This window comes from Oreochromis niloticus, linkage group LG3 (assembly GCF_001858045.2).
Source record: "Oreochromis niloticus isolate F11D_XX linkage group LG3, O_niloticus_UMD_NMBU, whole genome shotgun sequence".
Lineage (NCBI taxonomy): Eukaryota > Metazoa > Chordata > Actinopteri > Cichliformes > Cichlidae > Oreochromis > Oreochromis niloticus.
Window position 1 is genome coordinate 75,614,715 of NC_031967.2, and position 21,001 is coordinate 75,635,715.

Below are 21,001 nucleotides of genomic sequence, written 5' to 3' on the forward strand. Positions count from 1 at the left end.
GTAATCATCCACAACTATTTTCAGTTGCGAATGATAAAGTATTCAAAAAGTTTATTCATGCAGTGAATCCTATGCAATTCCAAGGAGGAAAAGACTCGCCCAAAAATCATCCCAGGCCTATATGACAGAGAATGTGCATCTTCTTTTTGTTTAGCAATGTGTTTTGGAGTTTGCATGTACTTTGTCTCTACAGGCCACCATATATATTTATATATAAACATATATAAATAAAACCACTTTTTTTTAAACATTATTAATTCCTTTTGTGTATAATTTTATATTGTTGCTGATAATAAATTAATTAAAGCAACAAAACAACCTGAAGAGCCGGTTGGGAGCCGAAAGAGCCAGTTCTCTAAAAAGAGCCGGAATTCCCATCACTAATGGGGGAGTGGTCCTATCTCAGTTGTCATATGGCAACCGGGAAAGGTCACCAGTCTGTCACAGAATTTACAATATACTGAATAATATTGACAATTACAGTGATATTTGACATTATATAGCAGGATGTTTTGTTAAAACATCCTGCTATATGTTCCAGACTTCAGCATGGTCACTTCCCACTAGTTAATGCAGGGATTACTGTGATATGACTGAAATCTGTTTAATAAAAATTAAAAATACAATAACTAAATGTTTGATTTTTGTAATTGCTAACAAAGTGTGGCTACTGTCTCTTTCTCCAGCTCTTTACTTTCATATCTTGAGTAAAGAGTTAAAGAGTTAAAGAGTACAAAGAGTTAAATACTGTCTTTAAACTAAAATAGAATAGATTTAATTGTCAATGTTACAAGAACAAGGAAACACAGCACAAATTTCGCCTCCGTGGGATCAATAAAGTCTTATCTTATCTTATCTTATTCCTGGTCCCAGTTGATTAACACTGTGTATTGTTGGGCCCCTTGTTGTGACACTGTGGTGTAGATTGTAGCTTTATTAAATCCTGAGACACACAGAAAGAAACCAGTGATCTAGAGTTTAGAACATCCCATACATCCACCCTCTAATAAGGTATGCTTTTAGCTTACTAGATGGTAAATGTAGAATAAATGCTGGATTGCTGTATTTACAGAACAGTTATGATTGCAGTCTCTTCTCCCAGCTCTTTACTTTTATATTTTGAGTCAATTATTTGGGAGAAAGTGATTCTTTTCTTTTCTTTTCTTTTTTTTTTTCTTTCTTTTTTTTTTTTTTTTACAAAAGAGCTAAAGAAAAACGATTTTGAAAGTTTATTCATGCAGTGAATGCTATGTATGCTGAATGTCAGTAAAAGAACTCACAGTATTAATATTTCATTAGGAAAATGTTAATTGTTTCTTAAATAAATTATGTAAATAAATACTAAATTATGATTACATTTTGGGTCTAATTATAATGATTAAACATCATTATAATTGCAGACATGCAACTTTAAAGCTATATAAAACCTCTGCCGACGTACGCTCTCTCTCCGTTTTTCCATGTCCTCGCTATGTCTCTCCCTCTCCCTCCCTCTCCTGAAAGCCTCAGACGTGGCAAAGATTCACGTACTCCATTTTTCACGAACTTTCTGTGGTTTAGCCCACCGAAAAACGGAGAGAAAAAAAGTTCCCATCTGTCTGCCTCTTATTGGCTGGTGGATTTCCGACTATCTGCGCTGATTGGATACCAGCTCTGTCCGTCAAAGCTGTATCGCGCCATTTCTGCTCTCATTGGCTGGATAGCTTTTTGCGGTTTCTGTCGACTTTATCTTAAAAGTCGGAAAAGGTGACGAGTATCGCGAGAGTTGAGTGCCGACTGAGCGGTGAACGTGAAGAGAGAGGGCTGGGGAGAGAGGAGAAAGAGTGGACTAAAGCTACGGCCTACAGTCTAAAGGGAGCCGTTTCCAAACATCCAACATGTCCTCCTGTTTTCTTCTCTGCTTGCTGTCTCTCGCCTTTTTCCAGGGCGCCGTGTGGGCCGAACAGCGGAAGCTTTCTCCAGGTAAGACCGCTGTGCGGGGTCCCCTGGCCGGCCAGGCGGACCACCGTAACCCGCTGGAGCTGTGGAGCTCCGGGTGGTTTACGGAAAGGCTGCTCATCACGTCACAAACCTATTCACTATTTTCAGAGTTTATTCCGTTATTCTGCTGCTGGGTGAGTTTAGGAAGGATGTTTATTAATGATTAAAACCGTTAGCGCCACAGGACCGTTAGCAAACTTTAACAGGGGTCCCTGCTCCTTTTATAACCTCATATACTCTTATTGTAATCCCTACAGGTTATTAATGATTCCCTAAACTCTGGAAAATCTTAATGCGCAACTTCGTTTCTACTGCGGATACACAGTGTGGTTAACATGTATCAGTTTTAATCAAAGTAACACAAAGGTACGAAGTGCTTCACATATAGGATAAAATTCAAATATTAAAGAAAGTTAGACATCCCCACAAACAGACACACATTCACGCAGGGATGCTTACATCCAGCAGTAAAGATTACAAATCACTGATCAACCCACTCAAACGAGGTTTTACAGCTTCAAATGAAAGCTGGGACTTTTAAAATAGTATGATTGTTTTGATTTAATATTTTACAATCATATAAGAATAAAGAATTTTAGTTAACTGCATTTAAATAAGTCAAACATTTATTGTAAGTGGATTAAATTAGTTTTAAAAAGCCACTGTGGGAGCCCACAGCATGTTTATGTAGCAGGATTAATGATTTCCATCATGAACCTCTCACGATGATGTTTTACACAGAATAAACGTTTTTAAAAAGAATAACCGGTTTAAATCTGATCTGTGTTTTCCATATAGTCCTGTCTTTGGTGCCCCTGTGAGGTTTGTTTGCTCAGCTGTGGTTTGTATTCATGTTTATATTACTTATGTGATGCGTTTTTAAAGGGAGCAGAGTGAGACATGGGACACTGAGGAGGAGATTTCCTTCTTGTTGTAAACCTTTTTTAAAAAGTTAACAGACACTCGGATAGTAACAGAAAAAAATAACTGAACAAATGAGGTTTTTAAATATTGGACTGAAATCTGAAGCCATTTTCACTCATTCATGGGATCCAGTTTAAAGACTTATTTTGCTTTATCCTGAGATTAATTCATTCATCAAATCAATAATCAGTTTTACAGGTTCTTCCTCCTTCAGGATCTTTGAGTATGGCTGCTTGTTTGTAGTTGAGACACAGACGCTACGTCCAGATGAACAGAATCAACTTTTGGAGATTGAGACACAGTCAAACCGAAGTCCTGTGCACTTTCCTCATATTTTTGGTCTTTTGATACATAAAAGTGAATTCTTTGCTTGCACTTTTATCCCAGTCCTGATGCTTGTTCTTCAGAGGAACACCAGGATTGTTATATTTTAGTAAAACCCCTTTTTTGTATATATAAAGAAGCTGTTAAATTGTTAATAATAGATAATAAGCTGGTGTTTTAGCTCATCTGAATGCTTCAGATATCTGAGCTCACAATGAAGTGTCTCAGTTTTTCTCAGGTTCTATGGCACACAACACAGCTCAGCTGAAGACGTATTTCCCTAAAACACCTCAGACAATCACAGACACAGTGAAGTTAACCCCGAGAGGCTGTACCTCTGTCACAAAGTGAATTTGTGAACCAGTGAGAACATCTTACTTAAACTCGCCTTCTTCCTCTTCCTCTGGGAGGTCGTTGTATATCTGAGCACTTCCTCCATGTTGTGCTCAGCGTCTCTGAATCTGACTTATGACACTGAGCATGACGAGTTTCTATTGGCTGAACTTAACAGAGTTGGTTCTCGTTATAACTGCAGTCACAGAGTTTGTGTTTCATCAGTTTTTATTTATTTTTTACATTTCTGTTAGAGACTTTTATAGGAGTCATTTACAATGTTGACTCTTCTTCATAACTGCTGCAGATCTCTGTGGCTGTTAGTTAATCACAGTTTGTAGGCTTCTGTTTGTCCACCTGCTTTTTAAGCACTGATCATAGATTGTGGATCAGATTAAGATGTGTCCATGGGCCCAAGATGTTAATTTGGGGATCTCTCCGAGGCTCTGTGTTGTCATGTCTTCTGACATGGTGCTCCCATCAGGCTGGAAGATGCTCCTGGCAGGTTGGAAGAAGGTGGTTTTTAGTGTGGTCAGTCCTTAGAAAGCTGAACAGGGATCAGCTCAGAGCCCAGATGAGGCCGTATGGATCTCCATCAGCTGGGGTTTGTGCCACTGATGAAAATCCCAGCTGAAGTCTGTCGCATGTGGAACTTGAACTGCAGGTTTCCGGTGTGAACCCCTCCAGTCTGCAAAATGGAAAATCCTTTGTGTACATGGAAATGGTCGGTAGTAGGACTGCCACAAACGATTATTTTGATAGTCGACTAGTCACCGATTATTTTTGCGATTAGTCGACTAATCAGATCATGCATCCATTGGATGTAAAACGTACAGCTTATTGCACCAGCATGCATCTGCTCTTATACAACTATCATTAGCTTACAGCTTTAAGTGTTTAAGGTATGTGCTAACTAAACATAAAGACAAGATGAGAGTTTATTAAATTTTAATGAAATTTGCAGGTTGTTTAGGTGAAGTTTAATAAATTCAGCCGTCTGCTCCTTGCTAGGTAAAATATAACAGGACACCGGAGTATATTCTCGAGCATCTCACACTTCTGATAATCAGTTGTCTGCTTGACGTTTATTCAGCTGTGTAAAAACTAGAACTTTAATCTCAGCCAAACTGATTTACTCGAAACAAATAAAATACTGACAAAAGCAAAACGATAACATTTTTAAGTTATATAAGTGACTTATATATCATGTTTAACCCGAGTAGTGAAAGACGCCCAGAAAAAAATGTCTGGAAAAAAAAAATGTCCAGATAGGTTTAACTTCAAACACCTGAACCCAGCAGGTAGTTCTGAACAGTCTGTAGGCCTGCATGCTTGCATGTGTGAGGCTCTGAACAGTTCTGCTTGTTAACACTAGCACAGTAACATTATGCAAACATTATTTGGACAAACATTAAATGTTTATGTTGATATAAACTTCATGTATTTCCTTCATATGGGCCATTCCTGTGAAACGTTTCCTCCTGACCCCCTCACAATCAGCTGTAGTACCTTCATAGTATGAACTGCTTGTGTTTAAACCGATAACGTGGAAATGTCCTGAACTTATATAGCTAAGAGGGCTATAAAACGAGTAAAAAGTGCCACATTTGGGCCAATAGTTCTTTGTACTTTGAGAGCCTGTAACTCTGAAAACACTCAGGTAGAAAATTTTCTGGCTTCATTAGAAGAAGAAAATCCCCAGTATTCGATGTTTAAGTGTCCTACTTGCCCTAAAAAACATTTGATCAAAGCTGAGAAAGAATCCAAAATGTGTTTATGATGTGCACGCTGTGCAAACTGATGTGAAAATGAAAGGAATGAGCCCACTCAGATCTGCTGCTTGGATCTGTAACATTCTCCAAGGCTCCACATTACTGCCCACATCTCCAACCTGGTGCTACAGATTCAAATCAAGGAATGGAAAAAGGAAGTCTCCTGAAGCCATTTTTATAGTTTCATCATGCGTGTCAGGAACATATTTCCATGAGAGTCGGCAAACACACAAACATCTTTGTAAGGAGCGAAATATGAATTCAGCTCATATTTGGTTATGGAAATGATTCAGTATAAACATGTAGGGAAGACCTGGGCAGAGGTCACTTTATGAATCGTTTGTCAGGATGTGACTCGGTTTCGCTGGCGCACACCTGCTTTTGTCGTTCATTCATTAGGAAAGCAGCGTGATGAGGAAAGAGACAACAAACCCCCACAGCTGTGCGAGTACTGTCGGGGGGGTTGTTGTCTGACACTCGAGCCACAAACAGGAAGAAACATTCCCACCATTCAGCCTCACATGAGGATTCACACTTATTCCAGCTACAGACTTCCACAGCTGGAGCATTTATTTATAGTTTCAGAACTGATGTATTTCATTTGAAGTTTGCAGAGGATGAATTTAGAAACGTGAAATTAAAAAACAAAAAGATATTTATCAGTTATTTAATAATTAATCCTGAATGAATTCTGGCAGCAGCTGGATATTTGGGAGCTGGAGCTTCTCAGAAGCTGGATGAGCCTGAGTGGCGTTAACATCTGGACAGATACAATACAAAGATCTGTGATCTACGAAGCCAAACACCCGCCATAAGATGCAGACTGAAGTCCTTCCATTTAGTTTGAGACCCAGAGTCTGCCCTGCAGGCAGCTGCAGAGACTTTCATGGGTTGTTGACAATGCCCTTTGACACACCCCTAGGAATCTATTCAATTCAATTCAATTCATTTCAGATTTATTTATATAGCACAAAGGCATAACAACATTAAATTTTAGGGCAAGGACTGCAATAATACAGTGAAAACCTCAACAGTCAGACTGTAAGTAAGCACTTGGCGACAGTGGGAAGGAAAAACTCCCTTTCAAAAATCTAGAAGTTCTAAAAAATAAAAATGATAGGGGTTAAAAATAGTAGAATTTCCTTCCATATGCACTCGCGCAGCTCAGCTGAACTCAAACCAAACTACCCATGAGTGCTGCTGGTGGGAAGGAGAAGTCGTTATTTAATGACGTGTTGAAAAACAGTGACACCTGGCTAGAAACTTCACAGTAAACTTTCAAGACACTTTCAATCAAATGCTACCAAAAAAGGAGCAGAGGAGGAGGAGCTTTTCCCATGTTTGGTTTGATAGTATCTGAACCAGCTGTTTGCACAGAGAGTGGATGATATACAGTATGCTTAACTTGGATTATTCTGACTTAAAAACGTGTTTTATTCATCTGATCTGTGGATCCTCACAGACTGGATGCACAGAAATAATCGGTGACAGAGTCAGACAGTAGGTCAGCCTCACATGTCTGTCTGCAGGTAACCGAATTACCCCAGGTTCTGTAAAACCAGCTAAGTGGTCAGACTGTGGAGGTTTGCCGGGTGATGTTTCCAGATTAAAATGCCTGCCTCTCCATCCGACCTCTCAGTGTGTTACTTTGCTCCATTGGACCTTAAAGGAAGCCCGTGGACACGGAGCTGATCTGTGATCTGTGGCGGCAGCTGGGAGCGATTTCTCTGGATATTTAAGGAGCTTTGTTGCACAGCTGAGAGCTGTTTTCTCGGCTCTATGCTGCAGTGAAAGTGTTATTGCTCTCGCACGTTAAAACACGTCAGACCCTCAGGAGCACAGCAGGGATTTTTGTCACAGACCCTCTTCTCCTCCCCCATGCTACTCCTCCCCTCTTTGACTTTCCTCGGAATTTCAGAGGAATTCTACTCCCAATTCCTAATAAAAAGCCTGCAGGAAACTCTGGCAGCTGCTCGTGTCTGCAAACAGGACTGAGTGTTACCAGCATACAGCAGCAGATCCTCCAAATATTTAAATATTTGCTAAAATGGATCTTTATATATTTACGAGTTGTTCATTATTGCGATGGCATAAGGAAAAAACAAACAAAACAAAAAACAAGAGTTCTCTGTTGATTTGACAACGTCATGCTGATCACCTGGTGTGTTTGCAGAAAACTTGCTGGTCATCACCGTGGCAACAGAGGAGACGGATGGCTACCTGCGCTTCATGAGGACAGCCAGAGAGTTCAACTACACTGTGAAGGTAACACACACACACACACACACAAGTTACACTGCTGGGTAACTTTGTGTTAAAGAGTAACCTGTTACCTGGTGAGGTTACTGCCATTAAAGAGTCATCCATTACATCCCTGGCTGAGGTTACTGATGTCTGATGCACGGCTGCACAGGGGTGCTGTCGCTCGTTCAAGTTAGACTCAGGTCTGAGATTAAATGTCAGATCGAAGCAGTGGGTCTGTACAAGTGTCCACACAGCTTCCCTCCATGATACTTGGAGTCAGCTGCTCCAAAGTTTGCACATTTCCAGTCTTATTTAGAGGTTTAGTGAGTTAGTTTTCCAGTGGAAGACCTAAAGGTGTTTTCATACCTGTGGTGTTTAAATCAAACTCTAGACCCTTTTCCTCTTTTGTCCGGTTCATTTCTGAACACCGTAATTGCACCAAATCATCCACACTGAAACGTTTTGAAGGACGTGGTCTCAGGCTGGTTCCTAACAAACTCCAGTCCAGGCTTTGCATTCTGGGAAGCAGCAGGGTGCCATAGATTTGAGAATATCATTGAAATTAAAGTAATTTGTGTTCTCCGGTAATCCAGAACTCCTCACCTCCTTCCCGTGTTTACCTTTGTTGCTCCACTCTGATGAGTTTGCTTGGATTTTTTTCCGTGTTTTCAAACTGCAGGTGTGGAAACAGCCTTAAAGCTAAAGTGGTTCAGTCACATCTTGATTGTTGGCAATATGCAGAGACTAAAGACTAATGTGTTGTTGTCCAAGTGGTCGGTACCTGAAATAGCTCAGTCTCTAACTTGTGGTTTTTGCTCGCTTCATGAATGAGCCAATTGTTCCTGTATAAAGTTCCTGAATGCAGGGAGGACCTGTCGGGCCACACAGTGCAGCTCTGTCTGCAGTAAAACGTCTTTGTTTAAAGTGCAGGGAACAACTCCAGCGGCAGGCTTTCATCTCTGAGAAAAATAAAACTGTTTCTGTTTTTTGTGATCCTTTAAAAACACTTTCTGTGATCACATGAGCAGATCAGCTGTCAGAGGATTTATTGGATACAAATGAGTTTAATGATATGATGGTGGCGTGCAGGTCCTGGGTCTGGGCGAGGAGTGGAAGGGAGGCGACGTGGCTCGGACGGTGGGTGGAGGTCAGAAGGTGAGATGGTTGAAGAAGGAGGTGCAGAAACACTCGGAGAAGACGGAGCTCGTCATCATGTTTGTGGACAGGTAAACACCGTCTGGCTCGATCTCAGTGTGTGTGTGTGTGTGTGTGTGTGTGTGTGTGTGTGTGTGTGTGTGTGATATACTTGCTTATCGTTTCCATCAGGTCTGTCCTGATTTCTGTCTTTTCACACTCAGCTCTCCTCCTCCTGTTTTTTATCTTGTCGGTCTCAGTTTTCTCTGCTTTTGTTGTGTCTTTACTTTTTCTTTCTGACCTACTTTGACACACATGAGGACAAAGCTTTTCTCACAAAAATGAAGGATATGAATTTTTGTATTGTTTAATTAGCAGATAAACAGTGAAATCAGAGCTCAGGCACCACCTGTGACCTGTGCAGGGATTTCACTGATTCTGAGCTGCAGTGTTGTTACTGTTAACTAAAGCTAAAGTTCAGACAAGTCCAGAAATACAAACCCAGTCACGCAGGCCTAGGGAAGGATGGGTGACCACTGTTTGTTAGGGGAAAAATGTTTCGTGACAAGTTAGCAAATGAGTGCTGGATAAACCATGAAGATGGAAGAAGCACACGGTACTGCACTGAAAGCTTCCTTTTTTGGATCGCTGTAGTCTTTAATAGATTGCTATGGTCTCCTGTAGTTTATATAAAAGACGACTTGCATGTAAAGACTCATCGACTACTCGCGACATGGCAGAAAAACCACACAATGGTAAATGGCCTGTATTTGTATAGCCCTTTACTAGTCCCTAAGGACCCCAAAGTGCTTTTACACATCCACCCATTCACACACACATTCACACACTGGTGATGGCAAGCTACATTGTAGCCACAGCCACAATGGGTTTAAATCTGGGACTCTCCACCGTTTGACCCTAGAACTGAAGAAGCTTCTTGGATGAGAGGTGAAACGTCTTCAAGCAACTTGAAGAAGTCCAGACACTTTTCTTTCCAAGCTCCTTAGACTACGATGACCTGGATGACTGAGAACCTTCACAAACATACTGTCAGCCAATCCTTTTTATTCTGCCAAGAGAAGCCAGGTGTAATCAATCATGATCTCCAACAGGAAGTATATATGCTTTGGTCTTGTCCAGCTAAAATACATATAGAACCTTCAGCGCCACAAAATCTTTAACTGAGTGAATGTATATATTTGACCCTTAGAGAAAAAAGGTTAGAGAAAATCAGAAAATACACTCCAATACAGTAAATTCTTTTTTTTTGCCTGTCCCATTTGGTTCAGAATTGTTGTCTGAAGGCCAACAAGGACACCCACTGGATTTACTTTACCAAATGGGTCATCACGGCCTTGCCATATTGGTCCCATTTGATCGACCTTTATTGTTATTGTTTATTTTATTTTATTTTATTTTCAGTTGTTACAGATGGGACAGACATGACTAGGGGATAGGAAAGGGAGAAAGAAAGATGAAGGAAAAGAAAAACAGAGGGGAAGAGGGACAGTGAGAAAGGGCACTTAAAAAGAGAAAGAGAGAAAAAACAAAACTCCTGGATCAGCTGTTGAGAGAAAAAGAAGAGAAAACAAGCAAAAAAACAAAGAACAACATAATAAACACAACACCATCGCATTAATCTAGCTAAGTGTAAACAGCAGTAAATACTAAATATTCCTTCAGCACCACAAAAACTTTAACTGAGTGAATGTATATTCAATGTATATATTTGACCCTTAGAGAGAAAAGGTTAGAGAAAATCCCAAATACAGTAAATTCAAACTCAGTTGAGTTTTTTGGTAATGTACGATGTTTGCTGCACAATTCCTCCACCCTGAAAAAGCCTGGAACAGTTCAAATAAATCAAGTCCAAAATCGCCATGAATTCATGCCCTTGAAGACTGTATTTAAACCTCTGACCACAACTGTAAAACTCCCCTTTCCTCCAGTATAACCCAGTTGTGGAACATCACAGAGACGAGGTGATTATCTGGAAGAGAGCAGACCACAGCAGGAGCAGGAGGACCCCTCTGTTTCCTGTTTTAGGTTTTAATGAACACCTTAAATTCTGTACTGGAGCTGCTGTAGGCGGTCATTACTTCAGACCTGAACTCTTTCTGGAAAGAGACGGATAAAGTTCAGTGTTGTTTCACACTGACCGCCAGCACTTGCGAATGAGCCACACTCAACTGTGGAGGTCTGCAGCTCACACTGAACTCTTACTAATTTCTTCCATTTATCGTCCTTTAAATGTTTTATTTTTTCCTGTTTACATGTAAGCTGATGTGGCTCTCACGCTTTCTAGCCACTGCTCAGTGTTCAGTCCTCTGACTGTTTCTGTCATAAACATGGCTCTCTGTCTGCTTATCCCACATATTCAAACTGTTGCAAACAGTAACAGGCCCCCCTCTTTCTCTTTCTCTCTCCCTCTCCATGCAGTTACGATGTGATCTTTGCATCGGGTCCTGAGGAGCTGCTGTCCAAGTTTTCCCGTATGGGTCACAAAGTTATTTTCTCAGCTGAGGGTTTCTGCTGGCCTGACCAGCGCCTGGCCTCCAAATACCCTGAGGTGCGTACTGGGAAACGCTACCTGAACTCAGGAGGTAAGGAGCTCACTGCTATTTCTTTAAAATACTATAAAAAGTTTAAAGCAGTAAGTAAGACATGCCTTCTTGCTCTTCAGGGTTCATCGGCTATGCTCCAGAGATCAGTGCAATTGTCCAGCAGTGGAAGTACAAAGACAGCGATGACGACCAACTTTTCTACACCAGGATCTACCTGGACAAGACGCACAGGGTAAAAACAACTCCACAAACATTAAAAAAACAACCTGTAACCCACAGTTTTAAAGCCACTGTTAGACTTTTACCTCCTCAATTAATACTAGAACAAGTCACAGTGATGGTTAAAACAGGAACGTTTTCATGTAAATACTTTTTATTGCTCTTTTCTGTACCAATTGTAATGTAAGTTAAAGAACATACTATGTTCCCTCCAATGACAGAATAATGGCTGCAGTTCACTTTGCATTTGTTGTTACCATTAGTAACAACTAACATTAGTCTGAGGTTAGCTTCTTTAATGTTACCTCAGGTCGAAGGTCTTTGACATTGCAGACAAAACAAGTTCATCTGTACTGTTGGTTAAAAAACTGAATTGTTTCCAATATTTTGAACATATTCTTTGAAAATTAGCCCAGCAGTGATTTCAGAGAAGAAGAGCTGGGAGATATTCTCCGGCTTGTCATGTCTGAATTTATCTGTAAAAGCCCTGTGTCTAAATCTTGACAAAGCTGCTCTGTTGATCATTGTCACCTCAGACCAAGTTTAACATGACCCTGGATCATCGATCCCGGATCTTCCAAAACCTTAACGGAGCTGTTGGTAAGAAACACAAATATGTTTTTCCTTCTGAACTTAAATCTGTCCAGCATCTTTTCTGCCTCATGTGAGAGCTCAGTTTACATGTGAACCAGCTGTTTCACATGTAGCACTCTTTGTCTCCATCCACCTGTTATTCAAAGAGGCTATGCTCCTAATAATGCAACTCCAAGCCTGTTGTTATGAAGGTGAAATTAGCTAAAGAAACCAAAACAGCTATATCAGGCTGTAAACATGTTTATTTCAGTCTATGGGGAATGACTCACCTTTACAAGCATGTAGTTTAAATCTGAAAAAAAAGTAGAGGATCGATAATAGAGCCCTGTGGAGCTCCACGATTTGTAAGGAAACATTCATTCTGGTTTTTGTTACTCACTCTACTGGTTACTTCATCCTGAAAACCTTCAATTCAGATATTCAGAGGTTTATTATACATGTGTATTCATGTGTGGTTTTTTTTTTTTTTTTTTACATAAATCCTCTCCCCCAACTTTTTCAGCATACATTTACTGTACTCAGGCTCTTATAAGTATGTTTGGTCCTGACTGAATCAAGCTGTACCGAGGTGTAACCATGTTTGTTTCTACTGTAAAGTTGAACATTTTAACACGGCGGTTTATGAGGACTGACTGACTGCTGGAGCCTCAAGTGGACATTTGAGGAACTGCCGTTTGTTATTGAGCAGAAATACTTACACTAAATCTCCTCTCTAGATGAGGTCGTCTTGAAATTTGAGAGGGCAAAGGTCAGAGCAAGGAACGTCGCCTACGACACGCTTCCTGTTGTTATCCATGGCAACGGACCCACCAAGGTAACACGACAATGTGATAGTAAAAGCAGAGCACAGACAGATGTTTGTGATCAGGAGTCAAGTGTGACGTGTTAGAGTAAACCGCTGTTTAAAACTAAAGAAGCCTCTTTGATCTTTAAATCGTCACACTTGAAACTGTTCCCGCCTATCATTAAAAATCTGATTATCAAACACAACAAATGTATTTAATAATTCTGCATGTTTCCTCGTTCGTCTCTGCAGCTGCAGCTGAACTACCTCGGTAACTACGTCCCCACAGCATGGACCTATGAAACCGGCTGTGGGATCTGCGACGATGACGTGCTCTTCTTTAACGAGGTGCCTGCGCCACTCTCAGTGGAGGACATAATGAGGAGAAAACGTTTTCCTGTCATTGTTTGAACTCTACATGTGTGTTTGTGTGTTCAGGATGAACAGATGCCTCTGGTCTACGTCGCTGTTTTCATCGAACACGCAACTCCCTTCATGGAGGAGTTCTTGGAGCGCCTGTCCACTCTGAACTACCCAAAAACGAGGATTCGCCTCTTCATCCACAACAACGTACGATGCACACTCGCACAGAGTTCCAGTTTCACTGCTCTCACTGGAACATCAAAGGGAGGGGAAAGATTCACAATTAAAAAGTCAGAATTGTCTTTGCAACAACAATCTGTGGAATTCACCAAGAGGTTTTAGGCAACTTTGACACAAGGAAAATGTTCCTAACAGTGGCTCAAGCAGAGAATAGTTTGAGTAGCCTTCAACTGTGAAAAATGTTTTGCCTGTTCACAAAATTTAGAGCCAAAGTTAATTTTTGCAGCATACAAAACTTTCTTCCTGTGACATGTGATTTTTGACCTGTTGTGTCCCTGTACTGCAGGTCGTGTACCACGAGCGTCACATCCAGAAGTTCTGGGAGCGTCACAGGTCTCTGTTCCCAGACGCCCGGGTTGTCGGACCAGAGGAGAACCTGAAGGAGGACGAAGCCAGAACCATGGCTGTGTGAGTGCACAACCTCTAAGGAAATTATATAAACTTTAAAAGAGTAAAACATATAAAGTGCTGGAAACAGAACAGAGTTGGTTTGAAGAACTGGGGCAGAGTTATGACACCAAAACGAAAGGTAGATTTCAAACATGTTATCAACACTGTCAGCAAAATTGGCCTCAAATATTTACAAATATTTAACTATTTACATTTTTAGTACCAACCTTTAAAACTTCCATCCATCCATCCATCCATTCGCTTCTGCTTATCCTTTTCAGGGTCGCGGGGGGCGCTGGAGCCTATCCCAGCTGTCATAGGGCGAGAGGCAGGGTACACCCTGGACAGGTCGCTAGTCTGTCGCAGGGCCAACACACAGGGACAGACAACCATTCACGCTCACATTCACGCTCACATTCACACCTAGTGACAATTTGGATTATCCAATTAACCTATCCCCTCAAGCTGCATGTCTTTGGACTGTGGGAGGAAGCCGGAGTACCCGGAGGGAACAACGCAAACACGGGGAGAACATGCAAACTCCACACAGAAAGACCCCGGCCTGATGGTGGAATTGAACTCAGGACCTTCTTGAACAGTGCTAACCACCGTGCTATTTATTTATTTAAATAAGGCAGAAATAAACACAGAAGTTTTCCTTCTGTGGTTTTATTTGGATTTATGTACAGCTCATATAGTGTTCATCAACTGCATATTGCAGAACTTTGCCAACATATAAATGAAATAAAAGTGAGCAATTAATTCATGTGAAACAAAAGTCCAAATTTAGGAAAATCCAAAAGATAAGATAAAACCTAAATCCCAAAATAAGCACCTGGAACAGGCAGAGAATAAATTCTGAGGACAAATATACTCTACAGGTGGAAAGAATCAGGGAATCGTGAGGAGCACAAAGACAGGAAATAAAAGGACAAAAGACACTCAAAGATCAAGAAAATAAAGGTAGACCTATTGATGAGACAGAGAAACATAAAAAACATGGGAAAACAACCAGGAATTGAGCAGTTCTCACTGCTGTATACAACCTTGAATCTCTTTCTTTCCTTAAAACCCAGCATTAGCAACCATGACTTGGCAGGAGCCTTTGAAGCAGGACATTTAAAGACGGAAATGAGCCAGAACAAAACACTTAAATTCCTCTGTGAAGCATATTTATAAACCAGGAAGTTAAATCTGTTTAATGAGAAGAGCGTATTTAGAACAATTACATTAAAAAAGGTCAGATTCCCTCTGTAGTAAGATAAAAAATAAGTCTGACCATCAGCTTTATGGAAACTCTCTAAATACAAAGGTAATGAACCTTCCTGGCTATTTGTGTTTGTTTGTGTGCAGCGAGGTGTGTAAGAAGGATCCAGAGTGCGACTACTACTTCAGCATCGACTCCGATGTGGCTTTGACGAACCCCGACATCCTGAGGATCCTGATAGAGGAGAACAAGTACGTAGAAGCTTTGTTCAACCCTGAGCATATCCTGCACTGGATGAGAAAAACTAAAAAAACTAAAACAAAAGACTACAAAAAAATGCCACTGTCGCATATTTGTTGATAAGTTTTTAAAAACTGACAGCATCGGGTGCCAAATATTTAAATGCTTTAGGCCAACGAGGGCTTTGTTGTGGACATTAAGCGTATTATCAGGACTTTTTCATGGTGACTGATCCAATATTCATCATTTTAGATTTTCTTTTTCTTGACGTTTGGTTCATTTTTGCTATTTTCCTTCTGTCCTATGATGGCATTTGTGTCCAGACTGTCACTCCAAGGTCAAATTCAGCTTTCCTAAACAGCTCTGACACTAACCAAGAGCTCAGGCCACATTTTGCCTCAACATTCGTTGCAGGCTCTACCCCAAACCAAGCTCTAATCCAGATCTTTTCCAGCTGAGACGTTAACCCCCAAGGCTCAGTCCAGACTCTGTGCCAAGGTACCATCTAGACCCTAATGGCATAGAGGGTGTACTAGACGATAACCATTAGTGTAAACTCAAGGTTCAGTTCAACCTGTCTGGAGTTTAATGGATGCCTGAATGTTAACAGCAACACTGATTATTCTACTGGAGCCAAATAATTTTGACTAATTTGAACCTTAATACTTTAATACTCAGACTACTTTCTGCTACTTCTTTCCACATATCAGGCGCTATGTGTAAACACCTCAGTAGTCAGGCTTTATGTTAAATTCTGTTGGTTTTTATTTTAATGCAGATCTCTGAAATCCTTTGCTTTTCTTTCAGGTCTGTCATAGCACCCATGCTGTCCAAACACGGAAAGCTGTGGAGTAACTTCTGGGGCGCTCTAAGCCCTGAAGGATACTACTCCAGATCTGAAGATTACATCGAGATCGTCCAGGGCAAGAGGGTGTAAGTAACACACACAGAAACTGGTTAATGCTGCCTATTGTGATCCAAGACACTGTCACAAAAGAGATAATTTCAAGTTTAAATAAAGGTTAAATGAATGAAACAGAAGCAAAAACTGATTCAAACTGATTCAGTAATTGTATTTTAGATTGTGGTATTGGTTTGTGTCTTAAATTTCCATCATTTAGTGAAGAATAGAAAAGAAAATAGAAAATATATTCCTTTTTAAAGAATTTTACAGTTCAGCAAGTTACTTTTTTTTTTTTAAACGTTTAAGCAGGATTTTAAACATAACTCACAGTACTACCATACACAAACTAGTCAGTTAATATCATCATATCGACCAATAATAATAATAATTATAATGATGTATATTCAAAAAGTAGATGTTGCAGTTTTCCTAGTGTGTTCTGATTTTAATTCTAAAAACTATAAGAGACTCTACATATGTTTTTAGTTGAGACCTCATTTGAAAGCAAGTGATTTCTAGTATCCAGTGAAGAAGTGACTGTTTAACATCTGGTTAAACCAAAACCAACCCCAACCTTAGATGGGTTTCCCAAAAAAGTGATTCTTCTCCTACTTTCAGCTGATCTCTTACTCTTAAGTGCCACAGTTGTGTTTCCAGTTGTTGAGCTTTTGCTTTGACTACTATTTTGGGGTCACTGGTGTTTCAGTTTCTTTAATCCACGTGCCGGATTCTATAGCATAGATAACCAAATGTGGGATTCAAACAGGCAAAAATGGCAAAAAAGCATTTGGCAGATTAGAAAAAGTCAAGAAAGTCAGCACGTCCAACTAAAGATGAATCCATAAGACATATAAGACTTAAGAACCAGCACCAAACTCTGACGTCCTGTCTGTAAAATAACCTTCTGCCTGTGTTTGTGCAGAGGTCTGTGGAATGTGCCGTACATCACTCAGGCCTACCTGCTCAAAGGCAGCATGCTGCGGACTAAACTGTCCCAGGTGAGCCTGTATATGGACGAAGGGGGCATGGATGCTGACATGGTGTTCTGCAGGAGCATTCGAGACCAGGTAACACAGACGTTCTCATTTTTTAGCTGTAAGCACAGTCAGAGTGGATTACAAAAAAGTTCTTTTGTAAGCAGTAATGATGTTGTTTCATTGAACATATGTCCACAGGGAGTCTTCATGTATGTGTCCAACCGTGACGAATTTGGCCGTTTGGTGGCCTCGTCCAATTTCAACACGTCCAGGCTCCACCCAGACATGTGGCAGATCTTTGACAACCCTGTGGTCAGGAAAATATACATGAAGACTCAAATTAGATGATGTGAGTAAAGCTAAACAAACTCAGACTGTCTGTCTGTATTTGCAGGACTGGAAGGAGAAGTATGTCCACGAAAACTACTCCAAGATCTTTGAAGATGAGAAGAAGTATGTAGAGCAGGTAATAAAGTGAGGAAGGGGAATCAGGAACTAGAGGCACAAAACACCACCTCCCATGTAGAGTATTTTCAGATCATTATTATTATTGATGTTTGTTGCAGAATCATCTTGGGTTTAATAATCTATCTCTGTATTTCAGCCCTGTCCAGATGTTTACTGGTTTCCAGCTTTCTCAGACAAAATGTGTGACCATATGGTAGAAACCATGGAAGACCATGGCGAGTGGTCTGGTGGAACGCACAAGGTAAACACTTATTCTAACTGTCACACAAGGGCAGAAGTAAGTACTAAGATTTAACAGTTTTGTGTTTTCTGTGTTTCTAGGATGAGCGTCTGGCTGGCGGTTATGAAAATGTCCCAACTGTGGATATCCACATGAACCAGATCGGCTTTGAGAAGGAGTGGCTCAAGTTCCTCAAAGATTATATTTCCCCTGTCACTGAGAAACTCTATCCTGGCTACTACCCCAGGGTACGGTAAAAGCCTAACCCCAGTCTCAAGTTCAGACACCCTACCCCACCAAGGAGTTCAATCCACAACCTCCCTCATGGGAGAGCCCAGAGCTTACCCCAAAGTATAGTTTACACTCTAACCTAAGGGTTCAATTCAAGACTCTGTGCCAAGGTATTGCTCAGGAGATCCTAATCCCACAGTACAGTTTAGACCCTCTGAGTCCACACTTTAGCCTAAAGTGTAGTTTAGATCCTAATCTTAGTTTTCAGTGTAGAGTCTTTGCCAAAGTACCATCAATACCGCCAACCTAAATATACAGAACAAACCATAGGTTTATACTCAATACCGAGGTACTGTCAAGACCCTTACACTAAGATACAGACCAGATATTAACCAGAGGGTCGGGTCCAGACTCAACATTAAGGTTAGAGTCACCCCATGGCTTGAGGTACTGTCCACACCATAACCATAATGTTCAAGTTCCAGATACGTTTATCATTCAGAGCCTTCCTCTAAGGTACGGTGCACACCCTGAACACAAGGTGCAGTCCAAATTCTACGTCAGAATATCTCCTTACCGTCCTCAGAGGTTCTCTCAAGACCTTACCCAAAGTTCAGCCCAGAAATATCTCATGATCTTAGACCCGATGCTTACCTCAAAATTAATCCCAGATATTGATCCACTACAAAACTTTTGACAGTGCAGCATTACAAAAAAAAATATTCAGTATCTGCCCCAGGGTACAGTCAGGGTACACTGTGCTCTACTGCACTCTCTAGTGCACTCTAAAAATAGTCTTCACGTACAAATTCACAATGCTAAGGAGCTATACATTAATCATGTTTTTCTTTAGAAAGTTTCTGAGTCAGATTTTTATCCGATGTTGGGAACATTGTTGTGTTTGTGCCATCTTTTGTTAATCCTCTTAAAAATGATCTGGTACTGTCTACATGCAGGCTCAAGCCATTATGAACTTTGTGGTGCGTTACCGTCCAGATGAGCAACCGTTATTGCGGCCACATCATGACTCCTCCACCTTCACTATCAACATTGCCCTGAACAGGAAGGACATTGACTACGAGGTAACACAGATGAATAAACAAGAAGCCAAATAACATGCTATCCTGAATAATTTCCCTGAAGCTCTGCCTTTCTTAATGCAAAATGTTTACTTGTGTCAGGGTGGAGGTTGCAGGTTCCTGCGGTACGACTGTAAGGTGGAGTCTCCTAGGAAGGGCTGGTCCTTCATGCACCCAGGTCGACTGACGCACTACCACGAAGGCCTACGCGTCACCAAAGGGACCAGATACATCATGGTGTCCTTTGTCGACCCCTAAACATACAGAGCTGCTGGTGTGTCTGTGTGAGCATGAGAAGATTAGCCAACCTCATCATCATATTCATAATGGAGGAAAAGACGTGATGACCTTGAATGCATCATGTTATTATTTCACTGTGTCCTTATTTCAGGTGTACATAAGATTTGACTTATCATCGTTGACATTTCAGAGTTTTCTGTTTTTACCTTATTTTTATTCCTGACATTAGTGAAGCAAATAAAAACGGGAGATTTGTGGTCTTGAAGGCATCGCTGTCGGACATTTCAAAATAAGAGTCTCATGCTTAAATTCAGTTGTCACCGTGCTGCCTTACGTTTTAAATGTTAACTAAATCTATGCAACCAAAACACACTCCATGTTGTGTTTCAACAATCAGCTGTTACACTCCATCAAACTCTAAAAGATTAATGCCACCTGTTGTGCCAAGTAGAGGGTGTTACCAGTATTAGTGATGTGCTCGAGGGTAAATCCACCTCAAACACAAGTCGGCTGGATTTGAGCATCAATATTCTAGACGTGCAAATCCTCAATATCAGTGAATATGATACAGAGAAAAAAGATGGGTATAAAGATGCTTTAAAGAAAACCGTGTGAATTATGTGCCAAGAAGTCTATATGTTTGGTAAGAGTCTGTAAAAATAAGATTTAAGCAAGTGGAACTCCACTTTGAGGAATTTTTAGACTCTTACTTTGTAAACTCTAAAGGCCTTTTATGTATTTCTGTTTTATTCTTTGTCTTTTAGTCTTGTTTTTAAAATTTAAATTTCCTCCTTAGGTTTCCATGGGGTAGTCATCATTAGGGTGTGAAGCGCTGCCTCCTCTTGCAGGATTATGTCTTTATTTAAAAAATGCTGTGATGGTTTTGAGTCTGTTTGAGGTGCAGTGTTTCCACCCAGCCTCTGGTTTTCTTCTATACGTGCCTGTTTATCAAAAGTCTCTGGCTTTGTACAAACTGCATTAAATTATTTGTTGATGACTGACTGAATAAAGTTTTGAGATTTTAATAAAAAAAAAGAACTGTCACATTAGTTTAAGTGGTCCTTTGTTGGGGCTCTCAAACTGTCAGGAAAATGACTCAATTTTTTGCTCTAGTATTTATCTTTTTACTTTAAGAATATTCTTATTTATTTTTGCGAGTTTGTGCTGGTGGCGTTAACTGGCAGTACTTGTCTTAAACTAGTACCAGTATTTCCTCCATTCAGTGCACTGTCTTACTGCACCATCCTGTGTTACAAGTTGGTATTACAGAAAAGTGTGACCCGGCCTGGCCCTGGAGTCAAAATAATGAATTTAAATACAGGTGTAGCCAAGGTGATGTTACCTATAGCTTTGAAGCCTTGATTTTAGTGTTTTTGCCACCGCTATATAACATTTTTCTAATTGCATCACACAGAGACATTCTGTTGAGTAGCATCCACAAAAGAACAACTATTTCTCTCACAAACCTGGAGAATAGATTTCTTGGACAGTGTATCAGTTAATTGCTTAGGAGCGTATTATTGGTTAGAAAATTCCACTAAAAATGGTGCAAAACTGTCAGAGTCAGGTC

General features: G+C 40.5%; 1 protein-coding gene across 2 annotated transcripts; it reads left to right on the forward strand.

The window, feature by feature from the left end:
- Positions 1-1,736: 1,736 nt before the first annotated feature.
- On the forward strand, positions 1,737-20,478 carry plod3 (procollagen-lysine, 2-oxoglutarate 5-dioxygenase 3). 2 transcript variants are annotated; one of them, XM_005477733.4, is made up of 19 exons: positions 1,739-1,962; positions 7,507-7,598; positions 8,667-8,803; positions 11,151-11,314; positions 11,395-11,507; positions 12,031-12,094; positions 12,805-12,902; positions 13,125-13,220; positions 13,311-13,442; positions 13,762-13,883; positions 15,219-15,323; positions 16,120-16,245; positions 17,139-17,283; positions 17,392-17,505; positions 17,588-17,659; positions 17,798-17,902; positions 17,983-18,129; positions 19,069-19,194; positions 19,294-19,449. In XM_005477733.4, exons 1-19 carry the CDS (start codon positions 1,878-1,880, stop codon positions 19,447-19,449), a joined length of 2,199 nt encoding a protein of 732 aa, XP_005477790.1. In that variant the 5' UTR covers positions 1,739-1,877. The 2 variants fall into 2 exon arrangements, with proteins under 2 accessions (XP_005477789.1, XP_005477790.1); XM_005477732.4 differs by having other exon boundaries at positions 1,737-1,962; positions 17,139-17,505; positions 19,294-20,478.
- The last annotated feature ends 523 nt before the right edge of the window (positions 20,479-21,001 follow it).

Bases quoted from the DNA above. Each gene is read 5' to 3' on its own strand.
- plod3 (XM_005477732.4), top strand. From the start codon at position 1,878: ATGTCCTCCTGTTTTCTTCTCTGCTTGCTGTCTCTCGCCTTTTTCCAG. The intron at 12,095-12,804 runs GTAAGAAACACA...TCTCCTCTCTAG, and splicing joins AAACCTTAACGGAGCTGTTG to ATGAGGTCGTCTTGAAATTT. The intron at 15,324-16,119 runs GTACGTAGAAGC...CTTTTCTTTCAG, and splicing joins ATCCTGATAGAGGAGAACAA to GTCTGTCATAGCACCCATGC.